This window comes from Megascapheus bottae, chromosome 9 (genome assembly GCF_031878675.1).
Source record: "Megascapheus bottae isolate mThoBot1 chromosome 9, mThoBot2.hap1, whole genome shotgun sequence".
NCBI lineage: Eukaryota > Metazoa > Chordata > Mammalia > Rodentia > Geomyidae > Megascapheus > Megascapheus bottae.
This window is the reverse complement of record NC_143517.1, coordinates 37943120-37965223: the sequence shown is the minus strand read 5'-3', so window position 1 is coordinate 37965223 and position 22104 is coordinate 37943120. Positions and strand designations below refer to the sequence as shown.

General features: G+C 39.8%; 1 protein-coding gene across 4 annotated transcripts in view; it reads right to left on the bottom strand.

Annotated features, from left to right (window-relative positions):
• The window catches only part of Cpq (carboxypeptidase Q), a 387604-nt gene that overhangs the window by 310367 nt on the left and 55133 nt on the right, over positions 1 to 22104 (bottom strand). For all 4 annotated transcript variants that reach the window (XM_090339115.1, XM_090339112.1, XM_090339113.1 and 1 more), the window contains exon 2: positions 2146 to 2611. In XM_090339115.1, the coding sequence (XP_090195241.1) occupies positions 2146 to 2611 (466 nt within the window). The remainder of the gene's footprint in view (positions 1 to 2145; positions 2612 to 22104) is intronic.

The following is a 22104-nucleotide window of genomic DNA, read 5'->3' as shown; positions in this document are numbered from 1 at the left end:
GTCCTTAAGCTCTTCAGCTCAAGGTTATCACCCTACCACTGAGCCACAGCCCCATTTTCTAATGATTAATTGGAGATAAGAGTTTCATGGTTACTGCCTGGGCTGGCTTTTGAACCAGGATCCTCAGATCTCAGCCTCCTGAGTAGCCTTACTTTTGGCCTAGTGGTAGAGTGCTTGCCTAGCATGCACAAAGACCCGGGTTCGATTCCTCGGTACCCCACATACATAGCAAAATGCCAGAAGTGGTGCTGAGGCTCATGTGGTAGAGCTCTAGCCTTGAGAAAGTCCAGGGACAGTGCTCAAGCCCTGAACTCAAGCCCAGGACTGGTGAAAAAAAAGAAAGAAAGAAAGAAAAGTCAAAATAATGAAAAGGAATCCCTCCACCATAGGAAATTAATCCATGAATAAATCCAAGGCTGGTTGATAGCTCATTGTTAACTAGTTAGATTTTTCTGATCCACATATTGTAATGTGGGAGAAATTTGAGACAAGTTACTGTTCGGTAAAGCTAGACTTCAACTCTTTTTTTTTTTTAAATTTTATTATTTATCTTAGGGGGAGGGGGAGGATTAGGGTGAGGTTGAGGGTTAGGGTTAGGGTGAGGGTTAGCATTAGGGTGAGGGTTACGGTGACGGTTAGGGTTAGGGTTATGGTTAAGGTTAAGGTTAGGTTTACGGTTTGTTTTAGGGTTATGGTTAGGGTTAGGGTAAAGATGAGGGTTATGGGTAGGGTGAGGGTGAGTGTTAAGGATAGGGTTAGTGTTAGGGTTATATTTAGGGTCATGGTGAGGGTGAGGGTTAGGGTAAGGGTGAGGTTTAGGGTGAGGGTTAAGGTTAGGGTTAGGGTTGGGGTTAGGGTTAGGGTTAGGATTTGGGTGAGGGTTAGCATGAGGGTTAGGTTTAGGTTTAGGGTTAGGGTGAGGGTTGGGGAGAGGGTTAGGGTTAGGGTAGGGTTAGGGTGAGGGTTAGGTTTCGGATGAGTGTTAGGGTTGGGGTTAGGGTGAGAGTTAGGGTGAGGGTTAGGGTTAGGGTAAGGGTATGGGTGAGAGTGAGAGTTAAGGTGAGGGTTAGGTTTAGGGTTAGGGTTTGGCTTAGGGTTAGGGTTATGATTAAGGTTAGGTTTAGGGTTAGGGTAAGGGTGAGGATTAAGGGGAGGGTTAGGGTTTGATTTAGGCTCAGGGTTAGAGTTGGCGTGAGGGTTAGGGTGACGGTTAGGGTTAGGGTTAAGTTTAGGGTTAGGATGAGGGTTAAGATTAGGGTTTTGGTTAGGGTAAGGGTTAGTAGACCTCAACCCTTGATATCTTATATTAGAGGCTCTGAGTTTTACAAAAGTTATAAGCTCAAATCAATTCAACATGTGAGATTCCGTTCCCTATTTGACTGGATTTTGTTCATTAAGACCACATGGAAGGAGTTACATTTTTTTGTATTTTATTTAGATATATTTAAATTCTTTATGTAATGAGATTAATTTTTCACTAGCTAGTCATCATTAAGTGATAACACTGGTAAGTAACATAAACTAGTAGCTATGGATTTAAACAGTATTTTAAACTATGGATTTAATCTTACACAGGTCAGGCAAGGTGGTTCACATCTCTAACCTCAGCGACATGGAAGACGGAGATTGGAAAGATTTGTTTGAGGACAGTTTGGGGAAAAAAAAGTTAGTAAACCTTATTTTCATACACAAGCAAGACACTGTAGTGTACTTTGAGCATGCCTTCTAGCTACAAGGAGGCATTACTATGAGGATCATAATCTGAGGCTAGCCTCAGTAGGTAGCTAGTAGGAGATCCTACCCAAAACCAGCTAAAGATGAAAAAGAGCCTGGCATATGGCTCAATAAGTGCTACACCTGCCTCGCAAATATAAGGCTCTGAGTTTAAACTCTGGCACTGCCAAAGCAAAAGGGATCCTACACAGGTTTTTTGTTTTGTTTTTGTTTTTACAGAAAAGAAATAGAAGGAAGTGGAGAGAGGACAGAAAGGGACATCAGAATTAGGAGTGATTAGCTCCATAGGATGGAAAATGGTTGTTTTCTCTAAGATCCTAATTACAACAGGAATCATGCATACTGGCAACAATGGCATCAACTGACATTAGTTCTATAAAAAAGCAGAATGATGGAAAAGATAAACAATACCTTCAGGAGGCGTTCCTATGCTACTTCCAAGACCCAATATAGCCATTTTGTAAAGTCGTGGCACCAGCATCACTGCGGATTCTTCTCCCCTCTCCCAGTGGGGAACTTTGACTGGTTCCAGGTGGACATTCTCCAGCCCATTTTGCTGTAGATTTTTGTACATGATTTCGATGGCTTTGTCAAGGTTCTTGGAGCCACTCAGCCTGGGTCCAACAGTATCAACAAAAACTGCCAATCTCTCATAGGACCGGTTCTTGGCTTTCCCATACACAGCAAGATTGATTAGTGACTCAGCAACATCTTCATAGCCAGCTATTTCATCTTTCATTTCTTTCAAGGTTTTATAAGAGACTGCATTTTTGGGAATAGATTTCTCAGAGCTCAGGGAAAAAAGTTGAATAATGCCAACAAGTGTGAAGAGAATGAACTTCATTTTTTCTCCAATTGGTTTTCTTCCAAAAATCACCTGGATAAGAAAGATTATGTGTTAGAAGACAACGGACCCACGACTCAGGGACTACTTCTCAAGCATGTCCCTTTCTCTCTACCCACCTTCCCAGTGCCCTCGACATAGTCAGCAATAAGAGTTCCCAACAATAAAGAGAGACAGTGGTTGGTCACCTTACTAGGACATCATGGATTTAGACCATGGACCATTTGGGTTTTTTTTACCTAGTAATCTTATCTACTAAAAGGTTAAGAGAAAAATAAGAAAGGAAGAGAGCAACAGTAGTTGTGGTAACAAGGCCAATGGCACTTCAACAGAGCATGATCCAGTGGCAGATCAGAGAACCCGCTCTCCCTCGTGCCCTTCAAGACCCTCTTAGATGTCATGTTTTCTTCCCCAATCTGCTGTCCCTGATCTGCTTGCCACTAGAAAAAAATGCTCCTCCATCTGTGCTCCAAGAGCATTTGATGTTTAGGCCCAAGGGTATTATTGATTATCAAGCCACACCATGGACTAAGCATGCTTTAGAAGAAAGAAGTATAAGGTACCACAAAATTTAGAGAATTAATTGAAAAGAAAATTAAAACCCCGCCCAGGCTTTATGATCATCTCCAATGACAAGAATGAGAACAATAATAGCTATAATATATTCATATACCGCTTGCTGTATATCAGACATCATTTTAAGTACACTATATTCACATTAAGGCATTGAAACGTCACCATGGTCCTGCAGTAAATGTAGTTTATTATTATCTCCATTTTGCAGATGAGGAACTGGGGCACCATCACTGAGAAATTAAGTAATTTATGGCCACAAAAGCTTCCAAACACTATGACCTTGTGTGGTAAACAAAGCCTGGCAATGCTAGTCCACAAGCTAGTTGCCTTTCCATAACAGATAAACCTAAAGGTGAAGTATATCAGGCTGGGACACCAATGGCTCACACCTTTAATCTTAGCTATTTAGGACACTGGGGTAAGCAGAGTCATTGTGTGAGGTTACTTGGGGCAAGCGTACGAGACCTCTGCCTCAATCAATAGCTGGCCATGGAGGCACACATCTATTGTTCCAGCTACACGGAAGACTGATATGAAAAGGATTGTGGTTCCAGACCTGCCAGGGAAAAAATGTTTATGAGACTGCATCTCAACAGAAGAAGCTAGGTTTGTGTGGTGTCATGTGCCTGCCATCCCAGTGATATTAGGAAGTGTAAAATAGGATTGAAGCACAGGTACCTGCTCAGGTGAAAATCAAGAGTCTACCTCAAAATAACCAGCACACACAAAAAAGAGCATAATGTGTGCCTTAGCAGTAGAGCTGCCTAGCAAGCATAAGTCCCTGAGTCCAAGCCCAAATATCATACACACACACACACACACACACACACACACACACACACAAATTAGTATTTTTCAGTATAGGATGGGCTCCCTCCTTTCCTTCTTCTTTTCTCTCTTCTTAATAAACTGATCCTGTACCACAAATAATTTCAGAAACATAGGCATAAATTATTACATTATAAGGAGTACTTGTCTTGCCTCTTCTCAAAGGAGCTATAGAAAATAAGAACTTCCTCTGACATTCAACATGCTTTGACTAAGTAAAAAAATAAAAAAACCTATGCACTGCTGATGCGTCCTCTTCATTATAACTAGTTACATTTTACACATTCCATTTCTATGATCGTTATATTGATGCTTGTTTGTAAATACTAAATTTTGTTAACCAATCAATATTTTATTCTTGAAAGCACATTTTCCTAATGTCTCTTTGGTATAAAAAGAAAAACAAAGAAAAATAATGGTTCATTAACGCTAACCACAAGTCTCTTCATTAAAATTTCCCTAAGCATTCGGCAAACATTAATTAACTAGTTTGCAGTACGTGTCTAGTGATGGATTAGGCTCACGTGCTGACAATATGGCGAAGAGAGAGGAGAGCTGAGGAGTTCCCAGTCTGGATTCTGATTGTGGATAAAGTTAATCACAGGCTGTATTGTGACTCCCAAGCAACTTCAATCTATCAGTCAGGTAATGTGACTGACTGACACAGACTACCTGGAGGACTGTGTATGTATTTGAAGGAAATTGTATGCATTTGCATAGAACAGAGGCTTCACAAGTAGTATACAAATGAGGGCTGAGAAACAAGCAATCAATGAACTGTCCGTGTTAAAACAGGCTCGTGTGCACAGTCCCACAAGAGCATGGAGCGACTGTCTGCAGCAAGACAGGGAGGCCGCCTCCAGGACTAGAGGCACAGCGGGCAGAGCAGGGGACCTTGCCAACACATTCCCACTTCATGGCCTAGTGACAGATATGTCCACAAGAAAATGACACCTTTGCTGAATATTCCTATATCCTTCTGTGTGCATGTAATTTACATTACTAAATACTACAGCTACACATGTAATACGGGGTTTTTTTTTGGAGATGAGTTTAGAAGATGTACGTTTGTTACATCTTACAGGATTGTTTTTTGTTTTCCCAGAGTATGACAAGGGCACTAAGATTGAAAGTGCAAAAAAGGACCGCAGTTAGCCACGTGAAAAATCAAGATGCATTGTATTCATAAACTTCTTTGTTAAATGGCAACTCCTTTATACCATTATCTAAACAATATAATAAAAAGGAAAGAAAAAAATAAAATTGATAAAAGTTTTAAAAATCACCTGGCACTGCTGACATAAATGTGGCAAATACAAGCTAGATGACTCAAAACCTAGTTTTTCCTAGAACATAATTTGAACAGAGTATTACACAATCTTTTCTTACCATTGTTTTCAGAAAGCTATATGAGCCCAGTGAAGGTACTTTTTATTAATAAATAGTAGAAATAATAACTGATACTAACATTAAGAGAGGTAACCAAATTGAAACAAAATATTCATGTACTATAATCAACTTCAAAATGCAAATTAAAATATGACTGATAATTTTAAAATATATTACAAATAAAATGATAAGTGATTTAAAAGACAAGAGGTATAGTTCAATACATACTGTATACATTCAAAGCAAGAAATCTAAATGTATCATAAAATTAAAACAATAAAATACATAGACAGTATCCCACTTTGTTACCTGATATATCGGATATATTTGTATTTGCTTATTTGAAATTGGATAGGGAACGGGGGAAAACAAGATGAGGGGTGGGGGAGAGGGAAATGGAGATCAAGATATGTGAAAGGGTATCAATGTATGTGAATTAATGCACCTCCTATAAATAGCATGTAACCCTTCTATTAATTATAATAAAAAATATGAAAAAAAATTTTAAAAATCTATGTCCTCAAACACAGATTTAGGGTCATCCCACATCTGATCTTTCATTCTAGAACTGGAGTTTGAGTGAAGGGAAGGCTAATTAAAAGCATTAGTTTGTTTACATGAAATGATGGGAAGTACTAGCCCTGATTTATATGAAAAGACAAGGCCATAGGTAGAAATATATTAGTGTATAAAATTAAGCAAGTCCTAGAAGCTAGTGGCTAAAGCCTGTATTTCTAGCTACTCCAGAGAACTGAAGATTGCAGCTGAGAGCCATACTAGACAGACAAAAGTGTCAGTCTTCTTACCAATTAGCCAGCAAAAAGCCAGAAATGAAGATGGGGCTCAAGGAACAGAGCACCACTGCCCCATTCATTGAGTGGAAAAAGTGCCAGATTCAGAGTTCAAGTCCTAGTGCCAGTATCAAAAATAAAAGGGGCGGGGGTAAAGTGAATGGAATCAGATGAATACAGATTTACTCACAAAATATTTCAGTATTAGTAATGGGTCAGGAGACAGCTTGAGAAACTATGGGATAGTTTTAGAAAAGATAAAATGTACAACTTCATACAATGAATGAGAAATATAATTTGTTTACTGGTGGGGAAAAATATACTAGAGAAAAATCACAAATGACATAGTAGTTTGTATTAGAAGTAAATAGACTATCATAATAATGAGTTCCTTTAAAAAAAAAAAAAAAAGCAGTGACACTACACTCTCCAAATAAAGTTGCTGTGAGACTGCCAGGAGGGTTTGCTGATCTGAAACCTGTCAGCGGGTCTCAGAAATACGATTCCTGTGTGGTCCTTTCAACTGTGCAAGCTACAGTAGCATTTTTCTAGAATTTATAAGGGGAAATGTCACTCAATATCATCCTACGGTAACCACAAAAGACAATTCTTCATTTGAAACATGCTTTGTTTCATTTTAGGCCATAACTTCATCTTTTTATTCATTTGCCAAAAATGTATTGAATACCTACTAATACCAAGGACCTAAATATATAGCATAATATCTCTGATTTCAAAGAGTGGACAATTATAGTAAGAAGGCAGACATGAAAAGCCCTAAAACAGAGAAAGATGATTTTGTGAGGACAGTGGCAGGAAGGAGGCCTAGGAAAGCACAGTGCTTGGGCTGAGATTTGAAGAGTCAGCAGGAGTCTCTTTATGAGCTCCTGGATAAGGTAGAGCCCGTACCCAACAAAAAACAACTGATACGAAGAGACAGAGACTTTAGGAAACATGGAGGAAGGGCAGCTGGGAGTTTGGCCTAGTGGTAGAGTGCTTGTCTAGAATGCACAAAGACCTGGGTTCGATTCCTTGGTACCACATACATAGAAAAGCTGAAAGTGGTGCTGTGGCTCCACAAATATCAGAGCTCTGTCCTTGAGAAAGTCCAAGGACAGTGTTCAGGCCCTGAGTTCAAGCCCAAAGACTGTCAAAAAGAAGAAAACAGACGTATCAAGGAAAGGTCCACTATGAGAAGCTCCAACGTACATGAAACAAAGTGTCCTAGAGTGCATAAGGGGACGTAGTGAACATCCTCAGCCTGCAAACAGCAGAGAAAAGAAAAGAATGAGGGAAGGGAGAGGTGGGGCAAAAGGGAGGAGCGAGCATGTGAGGGAGAGGGAAAGGAAGAGAGGGAAGGAGGAAGATTTCCTCTAATCTCCACAAGCCCTAGTCTCCTTCATACAGAGAACTTAATACCACATTGGGACATGGACAGCATATGAAATTCTTAAAATTCCCTAAGCAAACCATTGCTTTTCACTTACCTAGTTCGACTTCAAATTTTTCAAAGATATTAGAATAATGCTGAAAAAAGAATCCATGCCTACAAAAGGTGCATTAGTCAAATAATTCATTTACGAAGACACCCAAGACATTCTCCTATTTAAGATCCTCAAAATAATAATTAGAAAAAAGTCTAATGCTTTCATGCAGTTATAGAACTATATGAAATGTCTAAACTTAAAACCACACAACACTTTGTTTATTCATATGCATTCATTGTTCTTTTCAATTCGAACTATAGAAATATTAAATTGTATATCCTTTGACATGTGAAGCAGCTATTTTTTAAACACATGCCTGAATCATGACTTTGAATTCAGAAAATTTTAATATATGTAATATATGTATATATATATATGTGTATGTATATATACATATATTACATATTCAAAGAAAACTTTGAAGCACTATTTGAAAAAAGGGTTTCTACATATTTTTCATAATCCATAGTTATAGCTTATCCTTTTTATGAAGGATAAATTTGTTTACAATGTCATTCTCATTTTTCCTATTTAAATACAGAAGCAAACTGAAATAAAACCAACATTCCTCCTATTATGAATTATATTATAATAATAGACTTACATTTGGCGAGAACAAAATGAAACTGCTTTTACTTCTAAATATTTTCCTTTAAAAGAATATTGTTTGACAATGTCTCAGGCCATGATAAAAACAATATTAGAATGAATAGACTCACAGTGGTAGAAGAACATGAAAGAAAGAGAACGTGATATGTGACAGGACTAAGATTTAGTGCCTGAGATTCTTACAGATGCTTTTTATTGTGTCAGTTTCTTTTTCTTCCAAAGACTAGATATACAACTTACCTGAAAACTTAAATATTTCTATGAAATTTTTCATTGCTGAACAAGATTCACTGACACAAATATAAGTCTTACTCTCCTGTGTAGAGTGTGAGGTAGATATGCTTTCAGACTGTTGAAGATTAAGCCCTGAGGACAGTCCTGGATGTATGATAGTTAGCCCTTCAGCCATCTCAAGGAAGATTTCGGCCTACATTAAATTCAGAGCTCAATTATTGGTCTTCCATCTCCACAGCTTACTTTCCAATTATCCAGTCAGTCTAGAAAGCATACTGAGAAATTTCAATATGCCCGGTGCTGCACCAGAACATGAGCCAAATATAAAAATAACTGTGGCTGAGCTCCTACTAATGTCAAACATGGTTTAATTACATATTAAAATTTGTTTGTCTTCCAATCTTAAATAGGTGGCACATATCAAGTATTTGATCCTACTAATCTGAGGTGGTTGGTCTCCATATGAAGAAATCCATCTCCTACATTCCCACACATGTGGGAATCCACACATAAACTCTAATCACATGCCTACTGTCTTATTAAAGCACCTGCTTCTCTACAGTTATTACTCAGGTGGGTAGCTATGTATTTTGCTATGGTTTGATTCTTTCCTGCCAAAATTCAGGTTGAAAGTAATCTTCCACGCAACAGTGTTAAAAGTGTGCCTAAGCCAGATATTGGGGGCTCATGCCTGTAATCTAAGCTACTCAGGAGGCTGAGATCTGAGGATCCTGGCTGGAAGCCAGCTTAGGCAGAAAAGACCATGAGACTCTTATCTCCAATAAGCTACCCAGAAAAGACCAGAAGAGGTACAGTGACTCAAGTAGTAAAGTGCTAGTTTTAAGCAAAAGAAGCCCAGAGACAATGCTAAAGCTCTGAGTTCAAGACCCCAGACAAGCAAAATAAAATAAAATAAAGAAAAAAGGGGGAAAAAGGCATTCCCTTTCAAAGCTGATATGGAATAGGATCAGTACCCTACAAAGTGACTCAGCTTGAAAGGGGACATCCTCTAGGCTCTTCTGTGTCTTTCTCCACATGGAAAAAAGTATTCCCCCACTTTGAAGGCTACAGCAACATCATGGTACTTTTGAACGCTGAGATCAGGCCCTCACTAGACACCAAATGCTAGCACCATGATATCTTAGACTTCTGGTGTCCAAAACTGTTAGCAAATAAATTTCTCTTCTTTAGAATTTACTCTGTTCATGTATATTTTTCATAGCAGTACAAGTCACTCAATTCACTCAATACAGTTTATTGTCTTTATAAGATTCCTTGTCATTTCTCGATCTGTTTCCCAGTCTTTCAAAGTAGAGGACATTCTTTGTAACACTTTGATTTCACACATATTGTTTCCTCTACCTTTTAGCCTTTCTCCACATTAAAAAAATCACAATCATGATATAAGGGCCAGTTTACCACTCTCATAAATCCCAAGGAGAATTACTTGATGTCTTTTCTTTTCTTTTTGTCAGTCTTGAACTCAGGGCTTTTTGTCAAGCTTTTCTTTTTGTCTGGCTTGACCTCAGGGCTTGAACTCAGCTCTTTTGCTCAAGGCTAGCATTCTACCACTTTGAGCCAAGTGTCATTTCCAGTTCTCTAGAGATAAGAGTCTCCTAGATGCTCCTGCTTAGGTTGGGTCTGAATCACGATCCTCAGATCTCAGCCTCCTGAGTAACTAGTATTAAAGGCATGAGCCACCAGTGCCCAACTTTGATATCTTTTCAGTAGCATACTACATGTTAATGTTTTTGTGTCTATTATCTTCTAGACTATGTATTACTAACTGGTGATAATATCCTTTATAAAATTCACTGAGCACGTTCTCCTCGAAGAATGCATTTTATCTTTGTATACATACCCAATACCACAGTATTTCTCAATAAATATTTATAGAACAAATAAATATATTCACCAAGCAAGTCGCTGCAGCTCGTGATGGAAGCGTATGGCTCAATTACTCACTTGAACGATTACCTTCTTTGCATCTAAAACTTTTAACTATAATATATTTACAGATATCTCTCATAGAAGGAGTCAGGAGACCTGGGCTTTGCTCCTGGCTGTTCCTCCCAGGATGCTTGATGTGGAACAAATTCTTTGAAGTCTCTCCTAGTATGCGAAAGAGAGCTGTAGTTCAGCTCTAACATCTTATGTATGCAATACAAATCAAAGTTTTTATGCTCCCTGTTATTATCTAACTAGAGAACCTACACAAAACTCTTAATCGGTACCTTTTTTTTTCTTTTTGTCAGTCATGGGGCTTGAATTCTGGGCCTGGGTGCTGTCCCTGAGCTCTTCAGATCAAGACTAGCACTCTGCCACTTGAGCCACAGCACTACTTCTGGTTTTCTGGGTGGTGATTTGGAGATAAGAGTCTCATAGCCTTTAGTGCCCAGGAGGCTTTGAACTTTGATCCTCAGATCTCAGCCTCCTGAATAGCTAGGATTACTAGCTACCAATGAGCCACCGGTGCCCAGTGATTCCTATTTTTTAAAAGCAGTACTCTATTCCTTTGTGTCTGCTCCCACCACTCAACTGAAATTCCCAGCATCCTGAATGAAATATGGACAATGTAGAGATGAGGGAAAGTAGTGAGTAGAGAGGTAAGTCCTAACACGGGGACATGAGGACTACCGAGCAGCTCAGAGTTTCCCTTTCGGTGCCCCCTCATGGGTTCTGAAAGTTAAGCAAGAGGCTTGTGGAGCAAAGGAGCAAGGCAAATGCCAGCTCAAAGGGTTCAGGTAGAAAACTGCTGGAGGACCTATGCAGTAACATCTTTTCTTTCCATTGGCCACTGAGTGGCATATGGCCTCACTCCTTGTAGATTTCAAGTGACCTTTGTCCCCCCCCCCCCACAATCCCATCTATAATCAGCTGACTTTATTGTTTGGTCCCTGAAGTTTTTAGGTGTCCTTCTTAGAACTCTAATTTGGCATAGGAGCTGCATTTGTCCCACAGTTGCATGAGGGTAACTGACCTTAAATGTTGCTTCAGGGAAACAATGTGACCCAAATAAATGAAATCAATTATGAATCATATATTAGTGGTTTGAAACATCTCTTCTGACATTTAAAGGAGACAGGGGGCAGTTGGTGGTGCCTTTCTTGGCTAAGGATTCCAGGCTGGCCACATGGATGGATGTCTTAACCACAGCAGTCTACGTGTGATTGTGTCACACATGTATACACCCACAGCCATCACTCATAGCCAAGTACATACAGTCACCAAAAGCACAGATAAATCATGAGAAGTGCAGTTTATCACCTTGGGGGCTAAATATAAAGTAAGTAAATCACTACAAGCACTAGCATTTGTAAAGGTAGATTAAACTAGGAGAAGGAAAATGATACCCTAGTTTCCCAATACTTGGACCATCCAACATAATAGTAATAGAAAGTACTTTTTTTGGTCAATATAATCAGCGAAGCATTTGTCTTCTACCTGGTGATTTTAAATGGCTATTCTAAGGCATAGCAGCCTTTTCCAGAGGCAGAGGAGAATCAGATCAAGTGCAGAGTGTTCCAGAGATGCAACTGCAGAAAACTAAAAGATGTAAGATACATGGATTTAATTACCATCTGCCAACTTAAGGTTACAGGAAGCTGTCTACACTCACATGTTTCTATTGAGAAGCAGCATGGGTCTCCTTGTGTTATCTTCCCTGGTTAACAAGTTGCAAGGAGCACGCTGCTAAGAACATTAGTGTTTGTTTCGGAGCCAGCCTGCCTTTCAGCTTCCCTTGCTTTAGACCAACCTCCTCATCCCATAAACACAAAAGCAAAAGACCTTCAAGAAATCTTGCTGCCATTCCAGCCAGGGAAGCTTGGCAGGCACGTACCTTACTGTAAGACTTGCTATTGAATCTATCAAATATATATATGTACATATATGTTTGACTAAACAGCTGCTAAGTTTCATAAGCTTAAAGAGAAAATACCATCTGGCTGCATGCTGATAATTCAACAGAAATTCACTAGTCACTTTTCAAATCTGATATGCTGATAAGCGGGTACACTTTTCCTGAAATCCTAACATTTGCTCTTTGGTATGAAGTGGCTGCCACAGCGCCCCATTAGCAAACACAGACTGAGGGCAGAGAGACTTCCTTCAACAATATGAACTCCCTCCTCCTACAGAGCATCTGTCACTTCTGGCTCTCACACTTCTCAGCTGTATGGAGGGGAAATGAATGGGCCAATTCCCCCAGTGGTCAGACATTAATCAAAGGTTACAAAAGAAAAGTGTTCAACCAAATAGATTCACAGTAAGGGAGCTAAAACAATTATTCAAAATGCTTCATCTGTCAGTGAAGAATCTTACCATTGCCACACTACATCAGTACACAGCCAGCAAAATTACAGCAAGGAAAAAAGCACCTTCACAAAGCAAGTTTTTCTAGAAATTACAAGACACAAGGTGATACAGCAGATGTTTGACAGCAGGAAATTAAAAAGGCAACTTGAAAAAAAAAAACAAAAAGGAATTAGAGACATTGGGAAGTGAGTTTGCTGTGTGGAAGAAAGACAAGAGTGGGAAGAAAATCCATCCCAGCCCTGAGGTGGGAAAGCAGCCTGGGAAAACAGCTGCGAATGATTTTTCTCCATGGGCAATTTCTGTCCCAAGAAATAATTTTTAGGAAGAGAAGTACATTTATCAGGAGACTAGGTGTGTAATTTAAAGGAGGATGAAGACAGATTTAAAGAAAAAGATTTCTCAAATCCCATATATAGACTGCGGAAGGAGAGAAGGAAAGAGATTTGATTGCCTCTGGGAGGAGTCAAAAACTGGTTTGGGAGGAGGACAGGGGGCAATCAAAGGACCACAGCTCATCTCCATGTCTCTGATTTGTTTCCTGATGTCTCACTCAAAAGATGAAAAGCCCGTGGTCTACTCACCCCAGTTACTGTTATGGGAAATGAGGTGCGGAAACTCCAAGTTCAGAATAATCATCCCATAATAGCCTAGAGGTCTTCTAAGTCAGTGAGGGATCATACTATTTCCTAAATGCAATGCGTTTGATTTCCCTCCAGAGAATGCAGGAAATTGTACCCTTTTGAAACCAATGAGAAGTTTTGGATAACATCAGATTCTATTGGAAAGCCCCCAGGGTAGAGTAGGCAAACGCACAGCCTGCACAACAGTGTCTGATACATTTAGTAGCAGATGAGGGGACGTTTGTTGTGACAGCTGTGCAGAACAAAATGTCTGGAGGTTAGTAGATTTGCAACTGGAGAAGGTGATTTGGGTTAGAACGAGCAAAGTCGAAGGGAGAAGGGGACAGTGGATGAACAAAAGGAAACTCGAGGAGTGAAAAGTAACGTTCACCCTGTGCTAGGCTGGTTGAGTTTTCTGTGCTTATCTCTCGTATGGAAAATGCCTGCTGGCCAGTCAGAATGCCCACAGCAGTTAAAACATAGGCAAGAGGAGCAATAATGTAATCCCTACAGAAAACATCCACAGTTCAGTTATTGTTGAAGACGACTGCGTTTAATGCCAGTATTGGCATTTATTGACCTCAGCCTGGGCACTATCGTTTAGCTTTTTCACTCAAGGTTGGTGCTATGCCATTTGAACCACAGCTCTACTACCAGCTTGTGTGTGTGTGTGTGTGTGTGTGTGTGTGTGTGTGTGTGTGTTTAATTGGAGACAAGAGTGTCAGAATTTCCTGCTCAGGCTGGCTTCAAACTGTGATCCTCAGATCTTCACTGAGTTAGCTGGGATCCAGGCATGAGCCACTGGTGCCTGGCTTGAAAACAGTTCTATTCCTTATTTGACCTCCCTCAGTTACTGGGGCATTTTCCTTCATAGCTCCCACCACACACAGGGAATGATGACAAATGATGACTGCACTGGTGTGCTTTATGCAGCCTAGCCCTGCAGATGCCTGAGCCCTCCTTGCTCAAGTTCTGCCACTGCCCCTAAATGAAGTGCCATGAAAGCGTGGTACATGAAAGACCTAGGAGCAAGGCCCTGAGAAGCAGCAGAGAAAAACTCCAGGGAACTGGAAGCAGGAAGATAAACATCAAGTGACAGAGGTGACAACTGAAAACCATTGTGGAATCTGCTATGTAAGTCGCATTCCTCACCTAACAGAGGACAGAGGGTTGAAAGCCAATATTGGCCATCTCCCTGGCAAGCAATTGACTGGGCCCTTTAATAATTTTCAATGGATCAATTCCTCATAAATGTCCAATGAGGGAGATAATTGCTTCTGAAACAAAGATACAGAAGCCTGGAATGATTTACTCATCACCATCGAGGTAAAAAGAAGCGAGAAGGCTTTGTCCCGTTTCGTCGGGAGGCCCTGCCTGACCTCAGGGTTTGGGTTCAATCAGTGATGGTGGTGTAAGTCTCAGAACTGCTGTGCTGGACTCTCCACATTCTATATCGATATAATTGAACCAAGCGCTTAAGAAAATGAACGAGTAATTAAGAAGACTATCACAGCCTCCTTTTCAGATCCTACTGTAAAATCTCCATGGTACTAACACTACTCTGGGCAATGTGATTATGAACTTGTAAAATAAAACATTTAAATGCGAGTGACTGCACAACTCTGCCGAACTCTCTATTCCCTGTTTGAAAATGAATGCTTGGCTGAAATGTTTATGTCTGTCTACTGCTTTCTCCCAGCTCCTTTTCTGTTCTGTAATGAGAAGACTGGCAAGCCCCACTTTCACCTTCATAGTCCCACAGACACCAATTATTCACACTCAGTGTCACCACTTCAAAAATGTTTAAGATGCTCTGAACTTGAAGAATTTTTCTCTTCTTTCTTTCTTTTTTTTTTCCTTCCTGAGATGGGAAAGAAAGAAGGACCAAATTACCTGAGCCATGCTTTTTGGAAGTCATTAATGGTTTCTGCGCCACAGAACCCAGCAATCCTGCTACAATGTGTGTTTCCACACTAGCAAATCCATGATTTGGCCACCAGGAATGCTTGTACAAAGTCCAAGTCCATAGTAAAGTGTGTATGTGGGGGGGGGGAGTTATCACCCCTGACACTCCATCAGTTAGCAAAATCTAATCAATCCAGAAAGGCAGCAAAAAGCAGTCTGCCAAACAACTAAGTCCAGACTGCAATAAATCTGCTTCTAGTTAGGTTATTCTCTTATTCCAAACTCATTTAGGTATAGATTTTAATACAGGTGCAAAAGCTGGTTTTGCTGAATTCCATATTCAATGCTGAATCCTTTAAAAAAAATTGCCTCTGGCAACTAGAACCCAAACTAAACATCCATGTAACTCAAAGGCATTTGATTCTACAGAAAAAGATTAACCTTTCTCAGTTTGTCTTGGCTTGTGTGGTTCATGCAGTATTTTAGGCCTACCAACACTGTGAGGAATCTCTTCTCAGTCTCCTGACTGGCTGGATTGGACACTTCCTAAAGCCTTTAAGAAAAAGCAGTTGCTCTTGCCTCTCCTGAAGAGGCATATAAACCCCTGTGTGAAAAATAAAATTCGCAGCTTGATCAGAAAAAAAAAAAAGAAAAAGCAGTTGTTCAATGCCACTGGTATAGTGGCCTGAAAGCTAATCACTAATACTTCTATATTTTTCCACTTTATTCTTGGACTTTTTTTAAAATCAGTAGTCCAAATGTTTCCATCACTGCTTTCAGGATCTTTATTGAGGTATAATCAACATACTATGGATTACACACGTTTAAAACATATAATTTGTTACGTTTTGACATATCTTCACATCTGAGACAATTACCACAGTAAAAATAATGCATATATGTTCACTCAGGTAATGACCATAGGAAAACGAACCAGAATTCCTTTGTGTTCTGTTCATCTCTAATCAAAGACTGTTTTGCATTCTTTAACCCTTTTCCCTCAGCACTAAGAAAGCCTTCATCTGCTTTCTGTTAATGTGTGTGTATGTGTGTGTAGGCTGGCATTTCTTAAAGTTTTATATAAATGGAAACATATACTATGTAGTCTTATGTCTAGGTTCTACGGCTCAGCATAATTATTTTGAGATTTATGCATTTTAACATGTTTATACTTTACTTTTTGTTTCCAAAGCTGGACAGTGTCCCACTGTGTTCCACTTTAGTGATAAATATCTGATTACTTTCTAGTTTGGGGCTTTAAGAAATAAAACTTCTATACATATTCATGTATAACTTATAATGTAGATATGCATTTATTTCTAATAATAGAATGGTTGGAACATATGACAAATACACGTTTGACTTTAAAATTAAAACTTCTACTTTGTTTTCCATAGCATTTTACCATTTTAAATTCCTACCAAAAGTGCATAAAAATTCTAGTTCCTCCATAGCCTCACCAAAAGCTGACATAATCTGTGGTTTTATTGACTTAATAGTTGCATAGTGATATCTGTTTGTGGCTTGAGTTAATATTAATATAGCTAGTGATAATGCTGAGTATTATTTTCAGATGCTCATTTACTGCATATATATCTATTCAGACAGAAATATCTGTTCAACTTTGCTCTTCTTTGCTGAGTTATTTTCTCAACATTTAGATCTTAGATCTCATATATTCTGAATATAAGTCCTATATTATATTCATGATATAAAATTATGAATATTACATAATCTATATGTAAATCTACATTACATAAATAAGAATGAAGAATTTGTAATAAGAATAGTTATAACACATTTACACACATAAATTTATATATAAATATTCATCTATGGTTTGAGTTTTCTTTCTCTTGCCAACAATGTTTGTATGTATATGCTGGTCCTGGGTATTAAACTCAGGGCCCGGGCACTATTCTTTGATCTTTTTCACTCCAGGCTAGTGCTCTAATAATTAATCTGCCACAGCTTCACTTACAGCTTTCTGGTGGTTAATTAGAGATAACATTTCATGACTTTGCTACCAAGCTGATTTTGAACTACAATTCTCAGCTCTCAGCCTCCAGAGTAGCTACAATTATCGGCATGAGCCATTCGTGACCAACTTTCTTGCCAATGTCTTTTAAATGACAGATTTTAAAAAACTTTTTTTTTTTTTGCCAGTCCTAGGCTTTAGCTCAGGGCCTGAGCACTGTCCTTGGACTTTCTCAAGGCTAGAGCTCTACCACTTGAGTCTCAGCACCACTTCTGGCTTTTTCTATGTATGTGGTACCGAGGAATCGAACCCGGGTCTTCATGCATGCTAGGCAAGCACTCAACCACTAGGTCAAATTCCCGGCCCTAGATTTTAAAAAACTTTGAACAAGTTTATTGTATAAATTATTTCTAAAATTATAAAGCTAAAGTATATCGCATCAAAAATACATGAGTACAACAGCATAGAGTCTAGAAATCCCTGTGAATTAATATGTGTCCAACTGCTTTTTTTTGTTGTTTGTTCTCAATAAAACCGATTTTATTTAGCATTTTCCAGTCTTGAGGCATGAACTTAGGTCCTGAGAAATGTACTTAAGCTTTCTCAAGTCTAGAGCTTTACTACCTGAAATACAGTTAAGAGTGTCTAACATGCACAAAGACCAGGGTTTGATTCCTTGGTACCCCAAACATACAAAAAAAGCCATAAGTGGTGCTGTGGCTTAAGTGGTAGAGTTCTAGCCTGGATTAAAAAGCCCAAGGACAGTGGTCAGGATGTGAATTCAAGACCCAAAACTGACAAACAAACAAACAAACAACAAGAAAAAAACAACAAAGCAGACACATAGAAGGATAGGGGGACACTCCAACAGAGTGTGTGTGGTATCATGGGAGACAGACTGACATTGAGAGTCACGGACCCAGAGATATACATACAAGGACACACCCCGGGATACACAAAGGATTATTTTACTTGAGCTCAGAGCTTTTTTTTATTGTAATTAGTAAAAGGGTTACATGATATTTGCCAGATAGAAGGTGCATTAATTCACATACATTGATACCCTTTCACATGTCTTGGTACCCATTACCCTCCTCCCCACCCCCCACCTGTCTTGGTTTTCCCCATCCAACTGCTTTTTAACAAAAATAATTCAGCAAGAAAGGAGATTCTTTTCAACAAATGGTCTTAGAACAACTGAGTATCCAAACTGGAAATCTAGTTCTAGTTTTTTACGTATCCCTTAAAATGTATATGTTGAAGCCCTAATATCCAGCACACCAAAATATATTTGGAGATATTTTTTGGAGAGGTAACTAAGATAAATGAGGTCAGTAGAGAGGTTTATCATTGTGCTTGTCGTTCTCAGTGTACTCTGTGAAGTTATTGCTTTTCTTTTTCCCCCTTATGGTTTATCTCATGTTGTTACCATATCTGACTTTGGTATCTGGTATACTGTATATACATTAATCTGTTTACTTGAAATAGGGAAGGGAAAGGGAAAAAACAAGATGATTGGGAGGGGGTGGAGGAAGGGAAGTGGGAGAAACACATGAGAAGGGGTATCAATGTTCAGGAAGTAATGTACCCACTACCTAATAAAGGTAACTGCAACCCCTCTACATATCACCCGGACAATAAAATACAATAAAGAGAGAGAGCGCTATTCCAGTACAGTTGATATTTTAAGAGAGAAGGAATTTTAGACACTACAGGTACAGAGGGATGAGACCACATGAGGGAAGAGAGAGAAAGAGGGGGAGGTGGGGGGAGAGAAAGGGGAGGGAGAGAGGGAGGGAAGAAGAGAGAGGAAGAGAAAAAGAAAGAGAAAGAGAGAGAGAGAGAGAGAGAGAGAGAGAGAGAGAGAGAGAGAGAGAGAGAGAGAGAGAGAGAGAGAATTTACAAGCCCACCAAAACAGGGGCTCAAAAAATACCCACTCTACCTAACACCTCAACCTCAGAATTATGAGAAAACAAATTCCTATTGTTGAAGCATATTGTGATGGCAACTTTAATAATAAACTGGCATGCCACACCTCATTGTGTACAAAACCTTCACTCAGTGTGGACACTCCACCTAAATGTAAAAACCAAAAGTACAAGAATGCCTAGAAGAAACTGTAAGGCCATAGAGAATGCAGATTTACTCAAAAGCATGATTCACTGGGAAAGGAAAGTACCTTTTTTTTTCCAGTCCTGGGGTTTGAACTCAGGGCCTGAGCATTGTCCTTGGGTATTTTTCCCTCAAGGCTAGAGCTTTACCACTTGAGCCACAGCACCATTTCTGACCTTTTAGTCTATGTATGTGGTACCCTGGGGTCTTTGTGCATGATAGGCAAGCACTCTACCACTAGGCCAAACTCTCGGTGGCCAGGAAAGTATTTTTTACATGTGTTTGTCTTCCTAACAAAATCTTACACTGACTACCCCAGTGTAAAACAGATAGCAGCAAAGCCCCTTTGAAAGAGCAGAGGACCTGAGCGTCGTTTCCTTGACCACCACCCCTTCCCCCCGCCCCCCACCACACACATTGCCCTCTTTTGCAGTCTCTGAATCATCTCTACAGAACATGGGGGCCCCATGTGAAGCCACAGAATTTTATTAATATGATGTTGCCATCTGCTCCCACCCCAAATAAACAACTTTTGTAGAGAGGCTGTGATGTGTTAAGTGACTGGATGGATGCATTCTGATCTGCTATAATCCCCTGAAGTGGGTATCATCACACAGGAGGAACTTAAGGGTGACAGCTGGAACCTATCACAGCTGGAATCTGGACCCTGCTTTGACCCCCAAGCCCATGCTCTGGAGTTCCAATATTCAGGGACACCTCCCCACACTGTGACTTGAAACCTTCTGTGGATATAAGCTGTTAAAGAAAAGAACTGTCCATTCTTCAAAGATGAAAACTTCGTTTCCCTAGGAAAATAAACAATGTTTAATGAGCATCCGGGATGCACATTTCTTATGAAGCCACAGCAGTGCGCCTTGCCTACAGAACACTCTCCCAGGAGCACACCTCTTCCTGCTGCCAGGCCAGACGCCACAGGGATCTGTGGCTGGTCAACTTCACATCGGGGTAGATGAGAGAGAAAGGATGGAAAAAATAGTCATCATATTCAATGTACAAGCTGGCTGCTGGTGACTCACACCTGTAATCCTAGCTACTCAGGAGGCTGAGATCGGAGGTTCACGGCTCAAAGCCAGCTTGGGCAGGAAAGTCCACGAGACTCTTATCTCCAATCAACTACCAGAAAACCAGAAATGGTGCTGTGGCTCAAAGTGGTAGAATGCTAGCCTTGAAACAAAGAGCTCAGGGACAGCGCCCAGGTCCAGAGTTCAAGTCCCATGACTGACTGACAAATATATATATATATATATATATGTATATTCAATGTAGATAGGTAAAATTTGAGGGGGTGGGTGGCACTAGGAGAACAAAGGGAAGATGACAAAACCGTGACAGTAATCAAGATGCCTTATAGGCATAAACTGACATGCTGAATTGAAACCCCTTTAAAGATTATATACATGTGTATATATACACACATGTGTATATGTGTATGGATATATACATAAGTATGTAACATGTACATATATATCACCATATATTTGTATGTATATATGGTATATCTACATTTACACATATGCATATACATGAATATATGTGCATATATGTATAGAGATACCACTGAGTGCACATACATATAATTACATGTGTGCAATATATGCAGATATTACACACATATATGCATATATATGTATAATTCAGAAGCGGGGCAAAACAGCAAACAGGCCTAGCATATTGTCAAGTCACTCAAATAATAATAGAGTCTGAGACCAGATTAGATCCAATTTTTGACACTATTAAGGAAGATAACATTTATAGTAATACCTAAGCTTAATCACATTCTAAGGACCTCATTTACATTATCTCATTTAATCCCCACAACAACTCTGCAGGACAGGTATGATTACCATAATGTTACAGATGAAAAGAGACTTAGAGAAAAAAATGACATGGCCAGTATCACATTGTACATAAAGGACAGAGCCACCATCTGCACCCAGATTGCTGATGGCAGAGCCATCAAGTCAGCATAGCTCACTTGGACATCGGAAGAACAAAAGACACAAGAAAACTTCCAATTTTCTTTGCAATCTATTTCCCATCCCTTAGGTCAAAGGAGTCCCTCCGGCCAGCTCTTCAGAGACCCTAGAGAGAGCTTCTTCTTGGAGATAAACTGGGAGAGGAAAGCTAGGGGTGTTTAGATTACAGCTGCAGAAAGCCTGGGCTCCCAGAGGCAGCTGTGCCACATCTGCAAGGCTGCTTCTCTGCCTTGTTTCTCTCTCTCTCCCTTGCCTCCCCCTTCCCTCTCTCTCTCTTTTTCCCTCCCCTCCTCCCTCCCTCTCTCTCTCTCTCCCTCTCTTTCTCTCCCCCCCCTCCAGCACCCTAAAGTTCAAGCCAGCTCTGGTATGTGGTTTTCCTCCCAGAAGCCAAATACTCAGCCAGCACAGCCTTCTCTACGTAGCTTAAAACCATCTTGGCCTAGGAAGGCCTTAGAAGTTGCAGGAAAACGCCTGTCACCCACCACAGTGCACTGAAGATGCAAAAGGGAAGTTTTTACCTGAAAAGTGTTTAACAGCTGTATAGTTGCTATGAAATAGTGGGCAAAATATTCATCTGCACAACAGTTTAGTCTACACACATCCCAAACTGAGCCTTTTACAGCTTTAGGTTTTCCAGTTAGAAAACTATGCCTTTCTCTGACATAATTACAAGTTCCATATT